The sequence below is a fragment of the Aquarana catesbeiana genome, linkage group LG05, assembly GCF_042186555.1.
Source record: "Aquarana catesbeiana isolate 2022-GZ linkage group LG05, ASM4218655v1, whole genome shotgun sequence".
NCBI lineage: Eukaryota > Metazoa > Chordata > Amphibia > Anura > Ranidae > Aquarana > Aquarana catesbeiana.
Window position 1 is genome coordinate 33509323 of NC_133328.1, and position 19214 is coordinate 33528536.

The following is a 19214-nucleotide window of genomic DNA, read 5'->3' on the forward strand; positions in this document are numbered from 1 at the left end:
AGGGGTGATTTCGACAAAGTGCTTTACCAGAAGGAAAAGATGTGGATATTTACGTTAAAATGCATGCAGCCGCGAGGCCTAAATAACGAATGTAACTTGTCAGTCTTTTTGGAATAAGTAAAGATCTCCCCTTGAATCGATTGTCTTTCACGATGTTGCGTGGAGATCTGAATTGGGGAGTCTTCATACGGGGTTACTGAAAAATGTCCTTCTACTATGGATTAATAGGGTGGCTACATTGTTAGCATTATTGATATCCAAAAAAATTTTTTTTTTTTTTACTATTTCCCCTAGAAGGAATACGTTTAGGACTGACAGATGGGCATCAGTCACCCACCTGCCAACACACATAAATTTTGATATTCTTCATTTTGACTGTCATGTCTAGTTTCCCCATTCACATACATGTGTTACTTGTTGTGTTCTAAATACTGGTATTCCGTATACAGTCAAATACGTGAGGATTTCCCATACATACATGTGCATTTTGTGCTAACCTATGGTCTAATTTACATCAACCGTTGTTTGGTGTCTATAGCTAATCACCCCAAGACTTATTCTGCGTGAAATAGGGGATTCTATGTTTATTGAAATTGAGATAATTTTCCTCTATCCCCCTCCTGTCTTAGCTGATCCTTCTCCTTTCTTACCTATGTTGATTTAGTCACTCATCTTTATTTTAATAGTATCTGAATTAGAGACCTTTACTCTTACTCTTCCTAGAATATGGGATAAGTTGTGCTATGTATAGGGTTAAAGGGGTTGTAAAGGTAAACATTTTTTCCCCTTAATGCATTCTATGCATTAAGGTGAAAAAACTTTTGACAATACCGCCGCCCCCAGCCCCCCCGTTTTACTTACCTGACACCTCGAAACTCAGCCGCTCGCTCCCGTCATCTCTATTGCAGCTCAGCCTGGTCGCTGATTGGCTACAGTGGATGGATTGAAAGCAGCGCAGCCATTGGCTCACGCTGCTGTCAATCACATCCAATGACGCGGCGCGCCGGGGGGCGGGGCTGAGTGATACAGTGAGCGGCTATAGCCGCCGGCTGTATCACGGGAGCGCGCCCGCAATAACTAACCACCATGCGAGGGAGCTCGCATTAAGGTGGTTAGTTCTTGCGGGGAGGAGCTGAAACAGCCGCCGAGGGACCCCAGAAGACCAGGTTCGGGGCCACTCTGTGCAGAACGAGCTGCACAGTGAAGGTAAGTATAACATGTTTGTTATTTAAAAAAAAAAAAAAAAAAATTTACCTTTACAACCCCTTTAAATTCTGACTGCTCCTCTGCTCGATGTATGTCTGTGCACGGGTGAATGATACCATTAAGGAATTAAGCACTGCTGTTTGCTGAATTCATGTAATCAATTAACTACTGATTGAATGGGTGATTTAAACCTGGCCGACACAACACAGCGCATGCTCTGAAGAAGCTATCATATTAGCGAAACATGTAAGCATCATGAGGATATGATATCCATGAGGAGGACTTTTGGTTGGCCACCAATCTATCCACTAAGTCGCCCTTTTTTACCTCTCAACATTCCAATGGCTCGCTAGCCAAACGCCAGAGCTTGACTGTTTGTAGCCTCTACAATGGATGTCTCCTATATTACACCAGCCATGATTAAAAGACCTGCCTAACAGCTGACAAAGACATACACCGGGAATGAAGGAAGCAGCCTCGCTGTCAGTGAGTAGAACTTTTCCCCTCAATGCCTATGATGGTAACCCATGGATTGTGATGATCCCTTCTGAAATGCCGGTATCTGCAGGAAATTGCTCCGCTGTCAGTGAGTGTTAGCCTTCTCCTTCAGTGCATGTGATGGTGACCTATGGATTGTGAAGATCCCGTCTGGATGCCGGTAATAGCAGGCTCTCCTTCACTATCTGACAGGATATCCTGACACATGTACTCTTCCGGCTGCTGGTATAGTCAGCTTCTCTCTATATGTATCGCCTAAATGTTACATTGCAACTGTTATGTAGCTTTATCACTGGTGATTTCTAAATATGCTCACATCCAAGCATTGAAGCTGCTATCGTCATTAGTTTGTGCTACTGGGACTACAAGGAATTTTCTCACCACTGCTGCACTTTATATAACTATTTTCAATTCTGGCCAAACAACTGGTGACCAAGTGTTAATACCATTATTAGACTACATCAGTCATTATCCCCAATGACATTTTCCCTGGTCATCTGAGAAATTCATTAACAAATCCCAATCGATCTAACGATCGATTGAGATCTGTATGTGTATGTGTCTGTGTGAGAGATCTGCATGGTGAAATTGGAAAACGGTGGCCACCTATGTCCTCTTTAGACTAGATGTCTTTTTAGTATGTATTGGGAATAGGGATGTTTAGTTAATGAATTTTTCATATTATTTTGAATTACATTTTTGGATAGTTTCAATAAATATTAATACTTTCATCACTGGTTTGTCCTCATAGAAGAGTTGCTTCGTGACTGTCACAAACTTTTTCTTTCTGGAAGAATGGTCAAACATTCCCATAGACACACTCCTAAACCTTGTGGACGGCCTTCCCAGAAGAGTTGAAGCTGTTATAGCTGCAAAGGGTGGGCCAACTCAATATTGAACCTTACGGACTGAGACTGGCCATACACCTATAGATTATCTGCAGATTTTCTATGGTTAGATGGAAAAAGTGGAAGATTTCTCCATCCACACAGTTTAGCGAACATGGAGAAATCTGTTGTACTTTTTCCATCTAACCATAGAAAATCTGCAGATAATCTATAGGTGTATGGCCAGCTTAAGACTGGGATGCCATTAAAAGTTCAGGTGTGTAAAGGCAGGTGTCCCAATACTTTTGGTAATATGGTGGACATTACAGTGAGTAAGTGTTGTCATCCTAGAACCTCAGGTGTGTTACTGGCAGGATCACAGGGTAAAAAATAAATAAATAAATAAAGCTTGAAGAAGGAAAACGAATGCAGGCACCATCTAAGGTATGGTAACCCGCAATATATTACATTTTTGTTTTTGGGTTTACATACACTTTATAAAATGCTCTCCTAGCTGTACACTTGGACAGAGGGATTAAAGAGAACCACCCAGGAATGAGCATTTGTAAGAATGTTAATCTCCAGTTTGCATGTAAAGGCAGGCGTCCCAATACTTTTGGTAATATAGTGTATCAATGGGGGAGCAGTATTGTCACCCTAGAACAAGAAGTGTTAGGACACTTTTATATAACACTATAGAGAGCACTGGATTTCTGACAGGATCAATAAGTATTTTTGGTGCACTTATTGAACAGATACAATAAAAGAAAATCCATTGAAGGCACCTGGCACAATCCTATACATTACATGTTAGAGAAGTGGGGGGAGGGGGGGGGTTTAGTGATACACTGTGAGGGTTCAGGTCCTCTTTAATTAGATGTCAGCAGGTCCCCATACCTGAGAGCAGGACAGAAGATATATACATAGCAGCAAGAAACCGAGCTTTAACATGAGGCCCACATGCCACAGGTAGTTTGCTGTAAAGAAAAAAAAAAAAATTTTAATAGGCGCAAATATTATCTAGTTTAAAAAAAAATACACATTGATTAATCCAAAACTGATATTTTTGTAATAAGGAAAATGTGAATCAGCTCCTGTCCTCTTAGATTTTATTACCTCCTTCAAGCAGTAATTTTGCAGCCGAGTTTCCCCCTCCCAACGGTGGCTCAACAGCTCAGCTCCCCCCTCCCAACGGTGACTCAGCAACTCAGCTCCCCCCTCCTGGCAGTGATTCAGCAACTCAGCTCCCCCCTCCTGGCAGTGATTCAGCTACTCAGCTCCCCCCTCCTGGCAGTGACTCAGCAACTCAGCTCCCCCCTCCTGGCAGTGACTCAGCAACTCAGCTCCCCCCTCCTGGCAGTGACTCAGCAACTCAGCTCATTCCTCCTGGCAGTGACTCAGAGGATCAGCTCCCCCCTCTCAGCAGTGACTCATCACCTTAGGTTCCTCATCCTGGCAAAGAGTAACAGCTCAGTACCTCCCTCCCAGCAGTCACTCAGCAGCTCACCTCCCCCTCATCTTGGCAAAGGCTCAGCAGCTCAGCTCCCCCCTCCCGGTAGTGACTCAGCAGCTCAGCTCTCCCCTCCGGGCAGTGACTGGGCAGCTCAGCGCCCCTCTGCTGGTACCAATGCCACAGCTCAGCTCACCCTGCTCTCACTTTCCAGCAATGACCCAGCAGCTCAGCTCACACCCTTCTGGCAAAGACTCAGCAGGTCAGCTCCCTCCTCCTGGCAGTAACTCAGCAGGTCAGCTCCCTCCTCCTGGCAGTAACTCAGCAGCTTAGCTCCCTCCTCCCGGCTGTGACTCAGCTCCCCCCTCCCGGCTGTGACTCAGCTCCCCCCTCCCGGCTGTGACTCAGCTCCCCCCTCCCAGTAAAGAGGGGGGAGCAGTGACTCAGCTCCCCCTTCTAGCAGTGACTAGGCAGCTCAGCTCCCCTCTGCTGGTACCAAACCCTCAGCTCACCCTGCTCTCTCTTTCCAGCAATGACCCAGCAGCTCAGCTCACACCCCCTCCCGGCAAAGACTTAGACGTTTAGCTCCCAGCAGCTCAGCTCCCCTCTGCTGGTACTGACTCCACAGCTCAGCTCCCCTCTGCTGGTACTGACCCCACAGCTCAGCTCCCCTCTACTGGTACTGACTCCACAGCTCAGCTCCCCTCTCCAGGTACTGACTCCACAGCTCAGCTCCCCTCTCCAGGTACTGACTCCACAGCTCAGCTCCCCTCTCCAGGTACTGACTCCACAGCTCAGCTCCCCTCTCCAGGTACTGACCCCACAGCTCAGCTCCCCTCTCCTGGTACTGACTCCACAGCTCAGCTCCCCTCTACTGGTACTGACCCCACAGCTCAGCTCCCCTCTCCTGGTACTGACCCCACAGCTCAGCTCCCCTCTCCTGGTACTGACTCCACAGCTCAGCTCCCCTCTCCTGGTACTGACTCCACAGCTCAGCTCCCCTCTACTGGTACTGACTCCACAGCTCAGCTCCCCTCTACTGGTACTGACTCCACAGCTCAGCTCCCCTCTACTGGTACTGACTCCACAGCTCAGCTCCCCTCTCCAGGTACTGACCCCACAGCTCAGCTCCCCTCTCCAGGTACTGACTCCACAGCTCAGCTCCCCTCTACTGGTACTGACCCCACAGCTCAGCTCCCCTCTCCAGGTACTGACTCCACAGCTCAGCTCCCCTCTACTGGTACTGACCCCACAGCTCAGCTCCCCTCTGCTGGTACTGACTCCACAGCTCAGCTCCCCTCTCCAGGTACTGACTCCACAGCTCAGCTCCCCTCTCCAGGTACTGACTCCACAGCTCAGCTCCCCTCTCCAGGTACTGACTCCACAGCTCAGCTCCCCTCTCCAGGTACTGACTCCACAGCTCAGCTCCCCTCTGCTGGTACTGACCCCACAGCTCAGCTCCCCTCTGCTGGTACTGACCCCACAGCTCAGCTCCCCTCTACAGGTACTGACTCCACAGCTCAGCTCCCCTCTCCAGGTACTGACTCCACAGCTCAGCTCCCCTCTACTGGTACTGACTCCACAGCTCAGCTCCCCTCTACTGGTACTGACCCCACAGCTCAGCTCCCCTCTACAGGTACTGACTCCACAGCTCAGCTCCCCTCTCCAGGTACTGACTCCACAGCTCAGCTCCCCTCTACTGGTACTGACTCCACAGCTCAGCTCCCCTCTACAGGTACTGACTCCACAGCTCAGCTCCCCTCTCCAGGTACTGACTCCACAGCTCAGCTCCCCTCTACTGGTACTGACTCCACAGCTCAGCTCCCCTCTCCAGGTACTGACCCCACAGCTCAGCTCCCCTCTCCAGGTACTGACTCCACAGCTCAGCTCCCCTCTCCAGGTACTGACTCCACAGCTCAGCTCCCCTCTCCAGGTACTGACTCCACAGCTCAGCTCCCCTCTCCAGGTACTGACTCCACAGCTCATCTCCCCTCTCCAGGTACTGACCCCACAGCTCAGCTCCCCTCTACAGGTACTGACTCCACAGCTCAGCTCCCCTCTCCAGGTACTGACCCCACAGCTCAGCTCACCCTGCTCTCCCCTTTCTAGCAGTGACTCAGCAGCTCAGCTCCCTACAAACACTAACTTGACTCTAATAAACATGATGTAGAATTTAATTTATAATGATAATCAGATTTAAATATTACCATTTGCCTTCTTCTGGGTGATCTGTGGCCACAGTGCCATAAATGCATAAATCACCATGAACCAGAAGGTGACCAGAGGAACAAAATAGTAGAACTGGTACGGCCGATCCATCACTATACAGAGGACCACCACCAGGAAGTTCAGGCGGAACAGGACCTGTGTGGAGACAAATTGGAACAACCATCACTGCAAACACTGGACTCCGAGGAGGAAAAAAACATCACCCCGAACCTTCTGTGCCCGGGAAGATTTATATAAAACACGCTCTATATAACAGAGTGGATTGAAATCTACTGTTTTACTCTTTGTCTGAAGTGGGGGATTTACCACTTCCCATCCAGGCCAATTCTGACACTTCTCTCCTACATGTAAAAATCGACACTTTTTTTAATAGAAAAATACTTAGAACCCCCAAACATTATATATATATATATATATATATATATATATATATATATTAGCAGAGACCCTATAGAATAAAATGATGGGTGTTGCACGTCACATGGTATTTGCGCAGCGTTTTTTTCAAACGTAATTTTTTAGGAAAGAAATACACTCTATATTAATGAATTGTATTGCACACAAACACAATATCATACCTAATTTTTTTGTAAAATATAAAAGATGTTACGCAAAGTACACAGATGCCTAACATGTCACACTTTAAAATGACATCCACCCGTGGAATGGTGGCAAACTATGGTACTTAAAATTCTCCATAGGCAACCAGTTTAGAAATACACAGGAGGTCTGGAGGTGCTAGAATTATTGCTCACTCTCACAACAATACCTCACATGTGTGGTGCGGTCACGGTTTATGCGTACGGGAGTAATGCATTTGTGCGTAAGCATTGGGGGGGGAGGGAGTGCTTTACTTTTATTTTGTATTTATTTTTTATTATTTATTTTATCCTAAACTTTTTTTTTACACTGTCTTTATTTATTTTTTATTACTTTTTATTTTTTTTTTTGTATTAACTTTATTGTTACTACAAGGAATAAACAACATCCCTTGTGACAGCGTGGGCCATGATAGGTCCTCTTTATAGAGAGATCTGGGGTTTAGTAGACCCCAAATCTGTCCTCTGGCCTCCAATGCAGCTGATCAAACACAGATTGGTCTGATCGGCTGCTTCCCTGGACGTTAGCAAAGAGGCGGAACCGGAAGTGACGACATACTCGTTGCTTCCCATTTCTGGGGTCACAGAAAGAGAGGAACTACGCCAGTTCCTCTCTCTCTGTTCTGTGCAGCCGCTGATCACATTGCCTATGGGCCCCGCGAGCAGAGCACAAGCAAGGTGGAGGCAGCAGGAGAGGGGAGGAGGCAGCGGGAGGGGGGGGGGGAGGCAGCGGGAGGGGAGGCAGCGGGAGGGGGGGAGGAGGCAGCGGGGGGGGGGGGGGCACTTTTCGCAATCCGAATAAGTGATCGAGTGGCTGTTCAGCTTCAGGGAATGGCCCGCTGAAAAAGTTCCTACCGGGATGATGTCTGCAGGTTCAGGCATCATCCCAGTATAACCACTACAGGCCGTCCTGTGGTCGGTAAGTGGTTAAAGACCCGAGGCATACAGAATTCTAATTCTCTTAATTTTAAAATCAGAGTTCTTCTTTAATCTGGTCACATACCTGAGCAACCCGATAGAGTCCATAGTCCCCCTTCAGCCAGAAGAAGGAGAAGTGCCCATAGCCCGTCTGAAACAAATAAGCAGCGACCAGGACCCGGATGTGCATGTACACCGGTAAAAACTGGGAGGAAAGAAGGTACAGGGACATATTATGTAGATGTAGAGGACAAATAATGAGAAAATCATAACATCATTTATCAGGCTTAACCACCCGCCGACCACCTCCTGCAGCCTTACTGCTACAGGGCGGCCACATAAATATACGTGATTTGTATCTCTGGGTAGGGGGGGCGTGCGCCCATCGCCCCGGCTGTGCTGTCATTCGCTACAGCACATGCCGATCAGCCGGTCCCGGGTCAAAGATTTATGGCTGGAACTTGCTGATCGGCTGAGTGAATGACAGAAGAGTGCTCTGTGTTAGTAAACAACACAGAGCTCTCTACAGATAGCAGTGATGTGCTATTTTTTTTTTCTCCCTGCAAAGCAAGGTGTAAAAATCTCCATATTGCTTAGTAAAATCAGCACACAGAACACACATTACACATAGTTAGGCACACATTTAACCCCTTTCCAGCCAGTGTCGTTAGTACAGTGACGATGTATATTATTAGCACTGATTACTGGATCAGTGTCGATGGTGATGTCAGTTAGTCAGTTCCCACCGCACTATCGCAGGCCCATTATAAGTTGCTGATCACCGCCATTAGTACTATTAAAAAAAGTAGATTAATATATATATATATATATTATACTGGATTTTTTTTTATCTACTTATTTAATACTACTAATGGCGGTGATCAGCAACTTATAATGGGCCTGTGACAATCTGACACTAACTGACGCTGGGTGGGGTGTATGTATACACACACACACACACACACACACACACACACACACATATATATATATATATTTATATTTTTACACACACACACACACAATAGTTTGTAGATGCTATAACTTTCACACAAACAAATCAATATACACTTATACACATTTTTTTTTTTTTACCAGAAACATGTAGCAGAATACATTTTGGCAAAAATTTATGAAGAAATTGGATTTTTTTTTATGTTATTGGATATGTTTTACAGCAGAAAGTAAAAAAAAAAAAAAAAAAAAAAAAAAAATTTTCCATTCATATAATTAAAAAAAAAACAAAAAAAAAAAACAGTGTTGATCAAACACAAAAAAAAAGCTCTATTTGTGGGAAAAAAAATGATATAAAGTTTAGTTTGTGTACAGTGTTGCATGACCACACAATTAACGGTTAAAGTAGCGCAGTGCTGAATAGAAAAAATGGCCTGGTCATGAGGGAGGTAAAATCTTGTGGTTAAAGTTAAAGTTTGATCTTCTTATATTCTGCCTACCCTGACACCTCCTCGCCCTTGCTACTGAATCCATTCTCATTACACATCTTTTTTTTAGATCAAGTGAAATTATCTGCGTCTCTGTGCTTCTCTATGAAATGCAGGCAGATCATGGCTGGTTGGAGGGGCCGGTATGGTGCTGTATATAGCTTCCTAAAAACATCACAGTACCCCTTAGTACTCCTCTGAAGAGCCCTTACCAACTGATGCAAGCAGTGGGCTGGCTTATGGGAGGAGTTATGCAAATTGAAATGTATTGATGGGTGGATGTCAGTCTGGAGGAATGGGTGTGGAATGGGTGTGCTAAGGCAAGCTGTATTTGCATGCAGACCATTCTAAGTAACACCCACATATGATGCTGAGCCTCCATAAATCTGCTAGTACATCTAACTCCCCCCTCCCTCCCAGACTGACAATGATGCTGTCTGCTGTGCCCCCTGTGCTCCTTCATCCAGAGTGGGGCACACTAATACAGGAGGTGTGTTACTTGCTGGATCACGAGGTGAAAACAGAAAAAAGGCCTTAAAAAAGCAAACTAATGCAGCCACCACATCTATTGATTGGTAAGCTGCAATAGATAACATTTTTTGTTTTCGGGTTTAATATTGCTTTAAAGCAGAACTCCAGGAAAAAAAGAAAATAAAATTCCCCCATGAAGTGGGTCTGTCTAGCACAGCATGAGTTGTTCATTTTTGTCTAGGGTAGAGGAGAGCAGAGATATACTCAGCCGATCCTTCCAGTGCAAGACCAGTCCCTGCTGCTCCTGCACCCCCGCGGTCTAGCAGTCTTGTGTGATGGACCGTTCCTGAGGTCATCAAGCCCATAGACCTGCTCTGGGAGTGACGACAACAGGCACAGTCCATCGCTGGATGTGGGGGAGCGCCGTTTTCAGGAGGATCAGGTGAGTACAAGCTCTGCTTACTCCCAGACGAAAATAGCAGTTCACCCATGCAGTGCAGGCACAGCCCCACAATTTTTTCCCCTCAGTTCTGCTTTAATGTATTGCTGGTGGCCCCTAGTCCTGATGAAGTCACACCTGACCATACTTACAGAGCTGGCTCCAGAGATGTGGTAGATGAGGATCACAAGCTGCATCCAACCCTTCCACTCATCGGTCTGCTCTCTGTTCAGGAGCTTCGTCTGCAACGAGACATCAGTCATAGTTAGTGATAGTAACAGCTCACAAAACAATTCATGGAGATTAAAGTAGCACTCTGGCCCAAGTTCTGAATACAGTAAACCTGGGTTAAATCCTCTGCCATGTTCAGATTCAGTGACAGGGGTTCTAGGAAGTAGCTAGGTTCACAGTCGGGGTGCAGTGTAGGGAAAACTGGGGGGAGGGGGGGTGCAGTGGTTCTGGGTGGCAGAAAGGTGCAGAATCAGGACTGTTGGGGTGCAGTGTCAGGGTTGCTATGAAGCATGAAGGTTCACAGGCAGGGTGCTGTGTCTGGGGTGCCGGGGGAGGGGGGGTGCAGTGTTAGTAGTGCTGGGGGGCAAAAAGGTGCAGAATCAGGATTGTTGGGGTGCAGTGTCAGGGTAGCTAAGAAGCATGAAGGTTCACAGAAGGAGGTGCAGTGCTATGAGTACTGGGGGGCAGAAAGGTGTATTGTCTGGGGTGTTAGGAAGCAGGCAGGTTCACAGTCGGGGTGCAGTGTCGGGGGGCTGGGGGGAGCAGTGTTAGTGGTGCCGGGTGGCAGAAAGGTGCAGAATCTGGACTGTCGGGTGCAGTGTCTGGGTTGCTAGGAAGCAGGAAGGTTCACAGTTGGGGTGCAGTGTCTGGGTTGCTAGGAAGGTTCACAGTCGGGGTGCAGTGTCTGGGTTGCTAGGAAGGTTCACAGTCGGGGTGCAGTGTCTGGGTTGCTAGGAAGGTTCAGTCGGGGTGCAGTGTCTGGGTTGTTAGGAAGGTTCAGTTGGGGTGCAGTGTCTGGGTTGCTAGGAAGGTTTGCAGTCGGGGTGCAGTGTCTGGGTTGCTAGGAAGGTTCACAGTCGGCGTGCAGTGTCTGGGTTGCTAGGAAGGTTCACAGTCGGCGTGCAGTGTCTGGGTTGCTAGGAAGGTTCAGTCCGGGTGCAGTGTCTGGGTTGCTAGGAAGGTTCAGTTGGGGTGCAGTGTCTGGGTTGCTAGGAAGGTTCACAGTCGGGGTGCAGTGTCTGGGTTGCTAGGAAGGTTCACAGTCGGCGTGCAGTGTCTGGGTTGCTAGGAAGGTTCACAGTTGGCGTGCAGTGTCTGTGTTGCTAGGAAGGTTCACAGTCGGGGTGCAGTGTCTGGGTTGCTAGGAAGGTTCAGTCGGGGTGCAGTGTCTGGGTTGCTAGGAAGGTTCAGTTGGGGTGCAGTGTCTGGGTTGCTAGGAAGGTTTGCAGTCGGGGTGCAGTGTCTGGGTTGCTAGGAAGGTTTGCAGTCGGGGTGCAGTGTCTGGGTTGCTAGGAAGGTTCAGTCGGGGTGCAGTGTCTGGGTTGCTAGGAAGGTTTGCAGTCGGGGTGCAGTGTCTGGCTTGCTAGGAAGGTTTGCAGTCGGGGTGCAGTGTCTGGGTTGCTAGGAAGGTTTGCAGTCGGGGTGCAGTGTCTGGGTTGCTAGGAAGGTTTGCAGTCGGTGTGCAGTGTCAGGGTTGCTAGGAAGCAGGGAAGTTCACAGTCAGAGGTGCAGTGCTACGAGTACTGGGGAGCAAAAAAGTGCAGTGTCTGGGGTGTTGTGGTGCTAGGAAGCAGGGCGGTTCACAGTCAGGGTGCAGTGTCAGGGGTGCTGGGTGGCAAAAAGGTGCAGAATCTGGATTGTTGGGGTGCAATGTCAGAGTTTCTAAGAAGCAGGGCGGTTCATAAATAATCGGGGTGCAGTGCCAGGGGTGCTGGGGGGAGCAGTGTTAGTGGTGCTGGGTGGCAGAAAGGTGCAGCATCTGGACTGTTGGGGTCCCATGTCCGGGTTGCTAGGAAGCATGGAGGTTTACAAACAGAGGTGTAGTGCTATGAGAAATGGGGGGCAGAAAGGTGCAGTGTCTTGGGTGTTGGGGTACATTGTCAGGGGTGCTGCATGGCAGAAAAATGCAATATTGGGGTGCGGTGTGCCACAATTCTTCATAGGCAGAAAGAAGCAGCTGCTGTGTTGCTGCTAGTGACAGAACGCATCATATATGTTTTTTTTTTACTCTGCCCATAGTTCCACTTTAAGGTATGGTCAGTATACGTAAACCCAATCACCACACACATTACACAGGCATGCTCCATTGTTGTCACCATCAGGAAACCTGCCCTAACAAATGCCCCGCAGCCATTGCTGGAGTACATGGAGACATGAAGCGGCTGTGAAGAGACTGCAGCAGAACAGCAGCACTGAGGTGCAGCAAAGGATTATTGCATCTCCATACTGCTGAATAATGGCAATTAATCTCCACACATGGTGCTTTAGCACTCTAAATGTTATGTATTCAGAATTTACATTTACTAAAAAGATTATAAAAGTAAATGATTTGCTAGATAGCTGTTCTTTTCTTACAAGCGCACTTGAAATCTAAGAGCTCGGCTTGCTATTAGAACAAAGAGCAGAGCAATGAACTTGGAGTGCTGCGGCGACGTGCGTTGTCCGATCTTGATTGGCGCACAACTTCAATAAAGGAGCTAAACTACTGACGTCGGTGACTCCCCAGGGACTATAAAACTGCATAAAGTTCCTGTTAAAATGTAACTTCAACTAATGCCACGTACACACGATCGGACTTTACGGCATACTTTGCCCGGCGGACCGGACTCCGTCGGACAATTCGATCGTGTGTGGGCTCCAGCTGACTTTTTTCCCCAAAAGTTCGATGGACCTAGAAATGAAACAGGTTTCAAATCTATCCGACGGACTCCAGTCCGGTCGAAAAGTCCGCTCGTTTGTATGCTAGTCCGACGGACAAAAACCAATGCTAGGGCAGCTATTGGCTACTGGCTATCAACTTCCTTGTTTTAGTCCGGTGTACGTCATCACGTACGAATCCGTCGCACTTTGGTGTGATCGTGTGTAGGCAAGTCCGTTCATTCGGAAAGTCCGTCGAAAAGTCCGCCAGACAAAGTCTGCCGTAAAGTCCGCTCGTGTGTACGCGGCATAAATCAGACTTCTCTGTTCTGGGACAAATATGACAACACTCCCTGCGCAACTTTAACCTCTTCACGCCCAGCGCACCCAATAATGCAGCCTCTCAGCCCCATATTTGTGTGCAATAACGCAGACAGAGCTGTGTGGCAAGTGTGCGCTCCCAGCACAGTTACCGGTGGAAAGCGGAAAGCTCCCGATCGTGTGAACACTGACAGTCAATCTATAAGCCCCGCCTGCCAGCATTCTAAAGCCCCCAAAGGGCTGGCAGGTGATGGCGCTAAAGGTTTAAAAGCTAACACCCCCCCCCCCCCCCCCCTCCCCAATTCTGACCATATCCAGCATGGCCTCATGATTCCAGAGATCTGTGAATGAAAACACTACAAGTCCAATCTGTCATTACAGCAGAGGGACTGTTGTCCTCAATGGATCTATGACATCACACTCGTAGTCCACTGATAATTCCTCCAACTCTGTGGCTGAAGGTTCAGACTGCAACGCAGTACTGGGAACCGGCCAGGTAGAAGAAAAGGCATTGTGTCTCGTCATGCAGAAGGACTGTGCTAGAATAGCCGCCCAACACAGTCCTACTGCACCTCGTGTGACTCTACCCTTAACCACTTTCCGTCTGACCGCCATGTACTGAGGGCGAGCGGCCGCTGTAGGCAAAGCAACATACCCATACGTTGCAGCCTACCTCCAGGTTTTGGGGCGCGCACATGCACATCCCCCGCCCGGCTCCAGATGTGATTGTACAGAGCAGGAGTCTGTCAACAAGTCTCCACCAATGTTTCATGGCCAGGACCTGCTGATTGGCTGTGTCCAATCACAGTCCAGAGCTCTGAACGAAGGGAGTGATCTTTCAGTTTAGCAGGAAACACAGAGATATAAACTGAGAAATCCTTAGAAAAAAGTAATTAATACAGGGACAGTGTATATTATTATCACTGATCACTGGATTATTGTCAGTGGCAGTTAGTCAGTTCCCCCCAGTGTTATATTGACCAGATTAGATTAGATTGCTGCCATCTATTCAATCAGGACCTGAAACAACGACTGGAGCTGCTGGGCTCGTTCTCATCGCTGGAACGATCGGGTTCAGGTAAGGAAAAGGGGGGCTCTGGGGGGGGCAGCTGCAGCACAGAAGGTTCTTCACCTTAATGCATTAAGGTGAAAAACCTCAAGACTTTACAACTCCTTTAACTGGTATAAACTAAACGATCAATGGGGATTAAACCCTTTTATGTCAGATATAAGTTATTACATAGAAGGGTCTTCCCTTTGGAGGGGCTCCAGTTTGCGCAGGGACAGCACTAGCACACAAATACCTCTTTTGTACTTTCGTTGTAGAAGACTCCCAGCACGAGGATATAGATGATAGGGATGAAGAAAGAAGAGTGGGTATAAAACTTGTTCTCCTTCATGTACAGGTTTGCTCGGTCGCAGAAATAGAAGTAACCCATGATCAGGCCCAGTTTGCAGACGGAGAAGAGGGCGACTTCCAGGGTGGAGGCGGCAGGGGTGGCGGTGGCTGGCTTCTTCTCCTCCCCGCTCTCTATGTCTGTACACATCCTGCTCTTCCGGTGCTTGCTCCGCTGGATCACGGTGATCGCCACGTAAGCTGCGATTGAGAGTGTGAAGAAACAAACTGCCAACTTCTGGATGATGGTGAGGGGGGGAGTGGGCTGGCAGCACGAGCCATCGATGGGCTTGATTATCCTGTTGCAGTAGGCGTTCATGAGGATCATGGCATCCTGGAACAAAGAATCATAGCATAAGTAATTATAAAACGTATTGTAATAAATCTGCGCTGTGATAACACGAGAGGCCCCTGGAAAACAAAGTCTGATATATCCAAACCTAAAGACTTACAATACCGAGAAATGAAGCAGCGCCAATAACTACTTAAAGTGGAGTTCCACCAAAAAAAAAAAAAAATTCATTAATGTGTATAAAAAAATTAATAAAAAAAAAAAAAAAAACATTTGGAATTTTTTTTTTTTTTACTCACCTCTAAATGCTTGTTGCTAGGGGGTCCCTCATAATCTGCCTCCTTCAGTGCCTGGGCTCCTGATGTCACTTCCCTTGGCGCCTCCGCTCGCTACTGCTCCTGGGAGATGTGTGTCATCATTTCCCAGGAGTCAGTGGGAAGCGCAGGGGGGCTAGGTTGCCATAACAACAGGGCATGCACTTCCGCCGCCGCCCAATGTTATGGCAACCTGTATACTTTACAGGGCAGCTACAGCACATTACTGTGCGTGCGCGAGAAGGGGCACAGTATCCCGGAACTAAATGCTTGTGGGCTTCAGGGACGACACAGGAGGGGCGGTCACTGCCAGGTGTTTTTTCACCTTGATGCATTAAGGTGAAAAAACACGAAACTTTACAACCCCTTTAAGGTTCGTCTGCTCTCAATGTACTGCGGACAGGCGGCTCGTACTGGTATGCCACTGTGTTTCCGGGTTTAGGGTGTGCGCATGCGTGCCCCCCTGTTAACTCAGTTGTGACTGTACACAGCTGCAGTATGTCAGCAGGTCCCAGCCAATGATTCAAGGCTATGTGCCACTTTGTGTCGGTCTATCACATAACATACATTTACGTTTTTGGTTGTAACATGACAAAATGGGGAACATTTCAAGGGGTATGAATACTTTCTCAAGGCACTGTAGATGACTATCCTTGTGCTGTGTATGGTCCGGTACTCACTATATCTCTGCTGGTCTCGGGGACGTGCAGTCCATCCAACGATTGCTCTATAGTCTCCTCTGAGATCAGTCGGGAGACACTGAAGATTTTGATTTTGGATCTTGATCTCCTATTGGTACCATTTAATATTGCAGCTGCAGCTTCATTATAGGCATCAATTCTCGCATTGGTAATCATTTTACGACTTTCACTTAGTAACTGTTCATTAACTGGATCTGGAAAAAATAAAAAATAAAAACACGTTATGGCATGGAGTTGCAAAAGAATGTCAGCAATATATCAACTGAAAGTGGTTGGAAACTTCTAAAATGAAAAGTGAGCAAAGCCTCAATCCAAAGCACCAAGTGTGATAACTTTGCTCTCTCCTTAGAATGAGTTACTTCTGACATTTTATGCCTAGGGATGGGGGGCGGGGTTGGGGGGACAGGAGAGTTCCAGCACACAGCCTGTGTTGGACAGCCTCAGCTGTGCATGTTTCCCTATTCCCTCCACTCAGGTCTCAGATTACACTCAGCTCCCTGCTCTATGCTGTGCAATGTGTGACCTCAGTTCCCTGCCCCTGTCTGTTGGAACTGAGATATAGCCTTTAACATGTGTTTTAGGGTAAACATTTGGCCCGTGTATACAGCAGCCTGTCTGACAGAAGCCAGTCTGGCTTCTGTCGTACGGGCATGCTGTAAAACCTGCATCTGATCGGCATCTGATCAGCGCTGGCAGCCAATGACTGCAACCACTGACTGGGGGGGGGGGGGGGGGGGCGTTTCCTCTGTCAGAACACAATAGCTCAGTGGGGAGATCGCTGTACTAAGTATGCAATGTTAGAACAGCGAGCTCCTTCCGTTTTTTTTAAAACTCAGGCTCAAGGCTTAACGTACAGTCGCTCATGACTGTACACATGTCACAGCAAAACTTAAACAGCACATTGCTTTCGGCAGGCAGTGTTGCCACTGAACACGGCTAATGTAGTTCTATGGGGTCACACCGCAACCATGTGCAATGCACGCAACGCTGGTTTGGTAGTATGGAAATTATAGGGATAAAATAGGCGGTGAGGAAGCAGCATATTGCCTCTTTACCGCCTATCAAGCACCTCTGAAAAGCAATCTGAGTGTGGTGGGCTTTCAGGAGGCGCTAAAGCCCTGGCTCAAACACCAGCTTTTACTGCTTCCCGGCCACGTGAATGAGCCCTAGACTTGAAATAAGTGAAGGAGAACACCTACATAGTCCCGTGAGTGACGGCTTTGAGAGTCTGCTGACATCTCATCCAAGATGGGATGGTTGTTGGTGAGATGAATGTTCTGGCAGCAGAGTCTTTAACAGATCACACAGACAACACAATCCCATAGCTAATCGTACTGAAATAACATAAGCGTTGCCGTACCTTGTAAGACCCAATAAACATCACTACTGTCTGACAGTTTTCCTAGGACAGGTTCTATATCCGTCAGGTTCACCTTGTACCGGGCAAGAGACTCCGCGCTGCCATTATTGATTTTTATGGACCACTGAAATATGAACACAGACACGTTAGGACTTAGACAAAAGTATAGTCAATCCTGACATCACCTGTGACCTGTCCCAGAAGGCTGTGGGCAAAGTGGGGGGAGCAATTACCAGAACAATTCTGACACTTCTCTCATACATGTAAAAATCTGTGGGGGTTTTTTGCTAGAAAATTACTCAGAAGCCCAAACATTATATATTTTTTTTTTTTTAGCAGAGACCCCCGAAAATAAAACAGCGGTCATTGCAATTTTTTATGTCACACCGTATTTGTGCAGCGATTTTTCAAACGCAATTTTTTGGGCAAAAATACACTTTATTAACTTGAAAATAAACCAAAATAAATAAATAAAAACACACAATACAGAACCCAATTTCTTTGTAAAATATAAAAGATGATGTTACACCGAGGTAATAGAAACCCAACATGTCATGCTTTAAAATTGTACACGCTCGTGAAATGGTGCCAAACTACAGTATTTAAAAATTATCCATAAGCAGCACTTTAAAAATGTCTACAGGTCAGCAGTTTAGAGTTAGAGGAGGTCTAGTACTAGAATATTTGCTCTCACTCAGACGTTCGCGGTGATACCTCACATGTGTGGTTTGAACACCATTTACATATGTGGGTATGCCCTACGTATGCGTTCACCACTGTGGGTGAGTACGGGAGTGTTTTTTTTTTTTTTAACACTGCTCCTTTAAAAAAAAAAAAAAAAAGTGGTCACTTTTATTCCTATTACAAGGAATGTAAACATCGCTAGTGAAAGAAATAAGCAGGTCCTCTTTATCTGGACCCCACATCTCTCCTCTACAGTGTAAAGCGTATATATATATATTACACACACACATATACAGTGGCTTGCGAAAGTATTCGGCCCCCTTGAACTTTTCACACTTTTGCCACATTTCAGGCTTCAAACATAAAGATATAAAATTTTTATTTTTTGTGAAGAATCACCAACAAGTGGGACACAATTGTGAAGTGGAACGAAATCTTTTGGATTTTTGAAACTTTTTTAACTAATAAAAAAATGAAAAGTGGGGCTTGCAAAATTATTCGGCCCCCTTGCGTTAATACTTTGTAGAGCCACCTTTTGCTGCGATTTCAGCTGCAAGTCGCTTGGGGTATGTCTCTATCAGTTTTGCACATCGAGAGACTGAAATTCTTGCCCATTCTTCCTTGCAAAACAGCTCGAGCTCAGTGAGGTTGGATGGAGAGCGTTTGTGAACAGCAGTTTTCAGCTCTTTCCACAGATTCTCGATTGGATTCAGGTCTGGACTTTGACTTGGCCATTCTAACACCTGGATACGTTTATTTGTGAACCATTCCTTTGTAGATTTTGCTGTATGTTTGGGATCATTGTCTTGTTGGAAGATAAATCTCCGTCCAAGTTTCAGGTCTTTTGCAGACTCCAACAGGTTTTCATCCAGAATGGTCCTGTATTTGGCTGCATCCATCTTCCCCTCAATTTTAACCATCTTCCCTGTCCCTGCTGAAGAAAAGCAGGCCCAAACCATGATGCTGCCACCACCATGTTTGACAGTGGGGATGGTGTGTTGAGTGTGATGAGCTGTGTTGCTTTTACGCCAAACATATCGTTTTGCATTGTGGCCAAAAAGTTCGATTTTGGTTTCATCGGACCAGAGCACCTTCTTCCACATGTTTGGTGTGTCTCCCAGGTGGCTTGTGGCAAACTTTAGACGAGACTTTTTATGGATATCTTTGAGAAATGGCTTTCTTCTTGCCACTCTTCCATA

At 46.9% G+C, this 19214-nt stretch overlaps 1 protein-coding gene across 1 annotated transcript in view; it reads right to left on the reverse strand.

Annotated features, from left to right (window-relative positions):
- CASD1 (CAS1 domain containing 1) overlaps positions 1-19214 on the reverse strand; it is a 101271-nt gene that overhangs the window by 36557 nt on the left and 45500 nt on the right. Inside the window, exons 7-13 of the mRNA XM_073629588.1 lie at positions 17332-17455; positions 15951-16165; positions 14573-14998; positions 10232-10321; positions 7813-7932; positions 6189-6345; positions 3429-3508 (exon numbers count right to left, since the gene is read on the reverse strand). Of these exons, the coding sequence (XP_073485689.1) occupies positions 3429-3508; positions 6189-6345; positions 7813-7932; positions 10232-10321; positions 14573-14998; positions 15951-16165; positions 17332-17455 (1212 nt within the window). The remainder of the gene's footprint in view (positions 1-3428; positions 3509-6188; positions 6346-7812; positions 7933-10231; positions 10322-14572; positions 14999-15950; positions 16166-17331; positions 17456-19214) is intronic.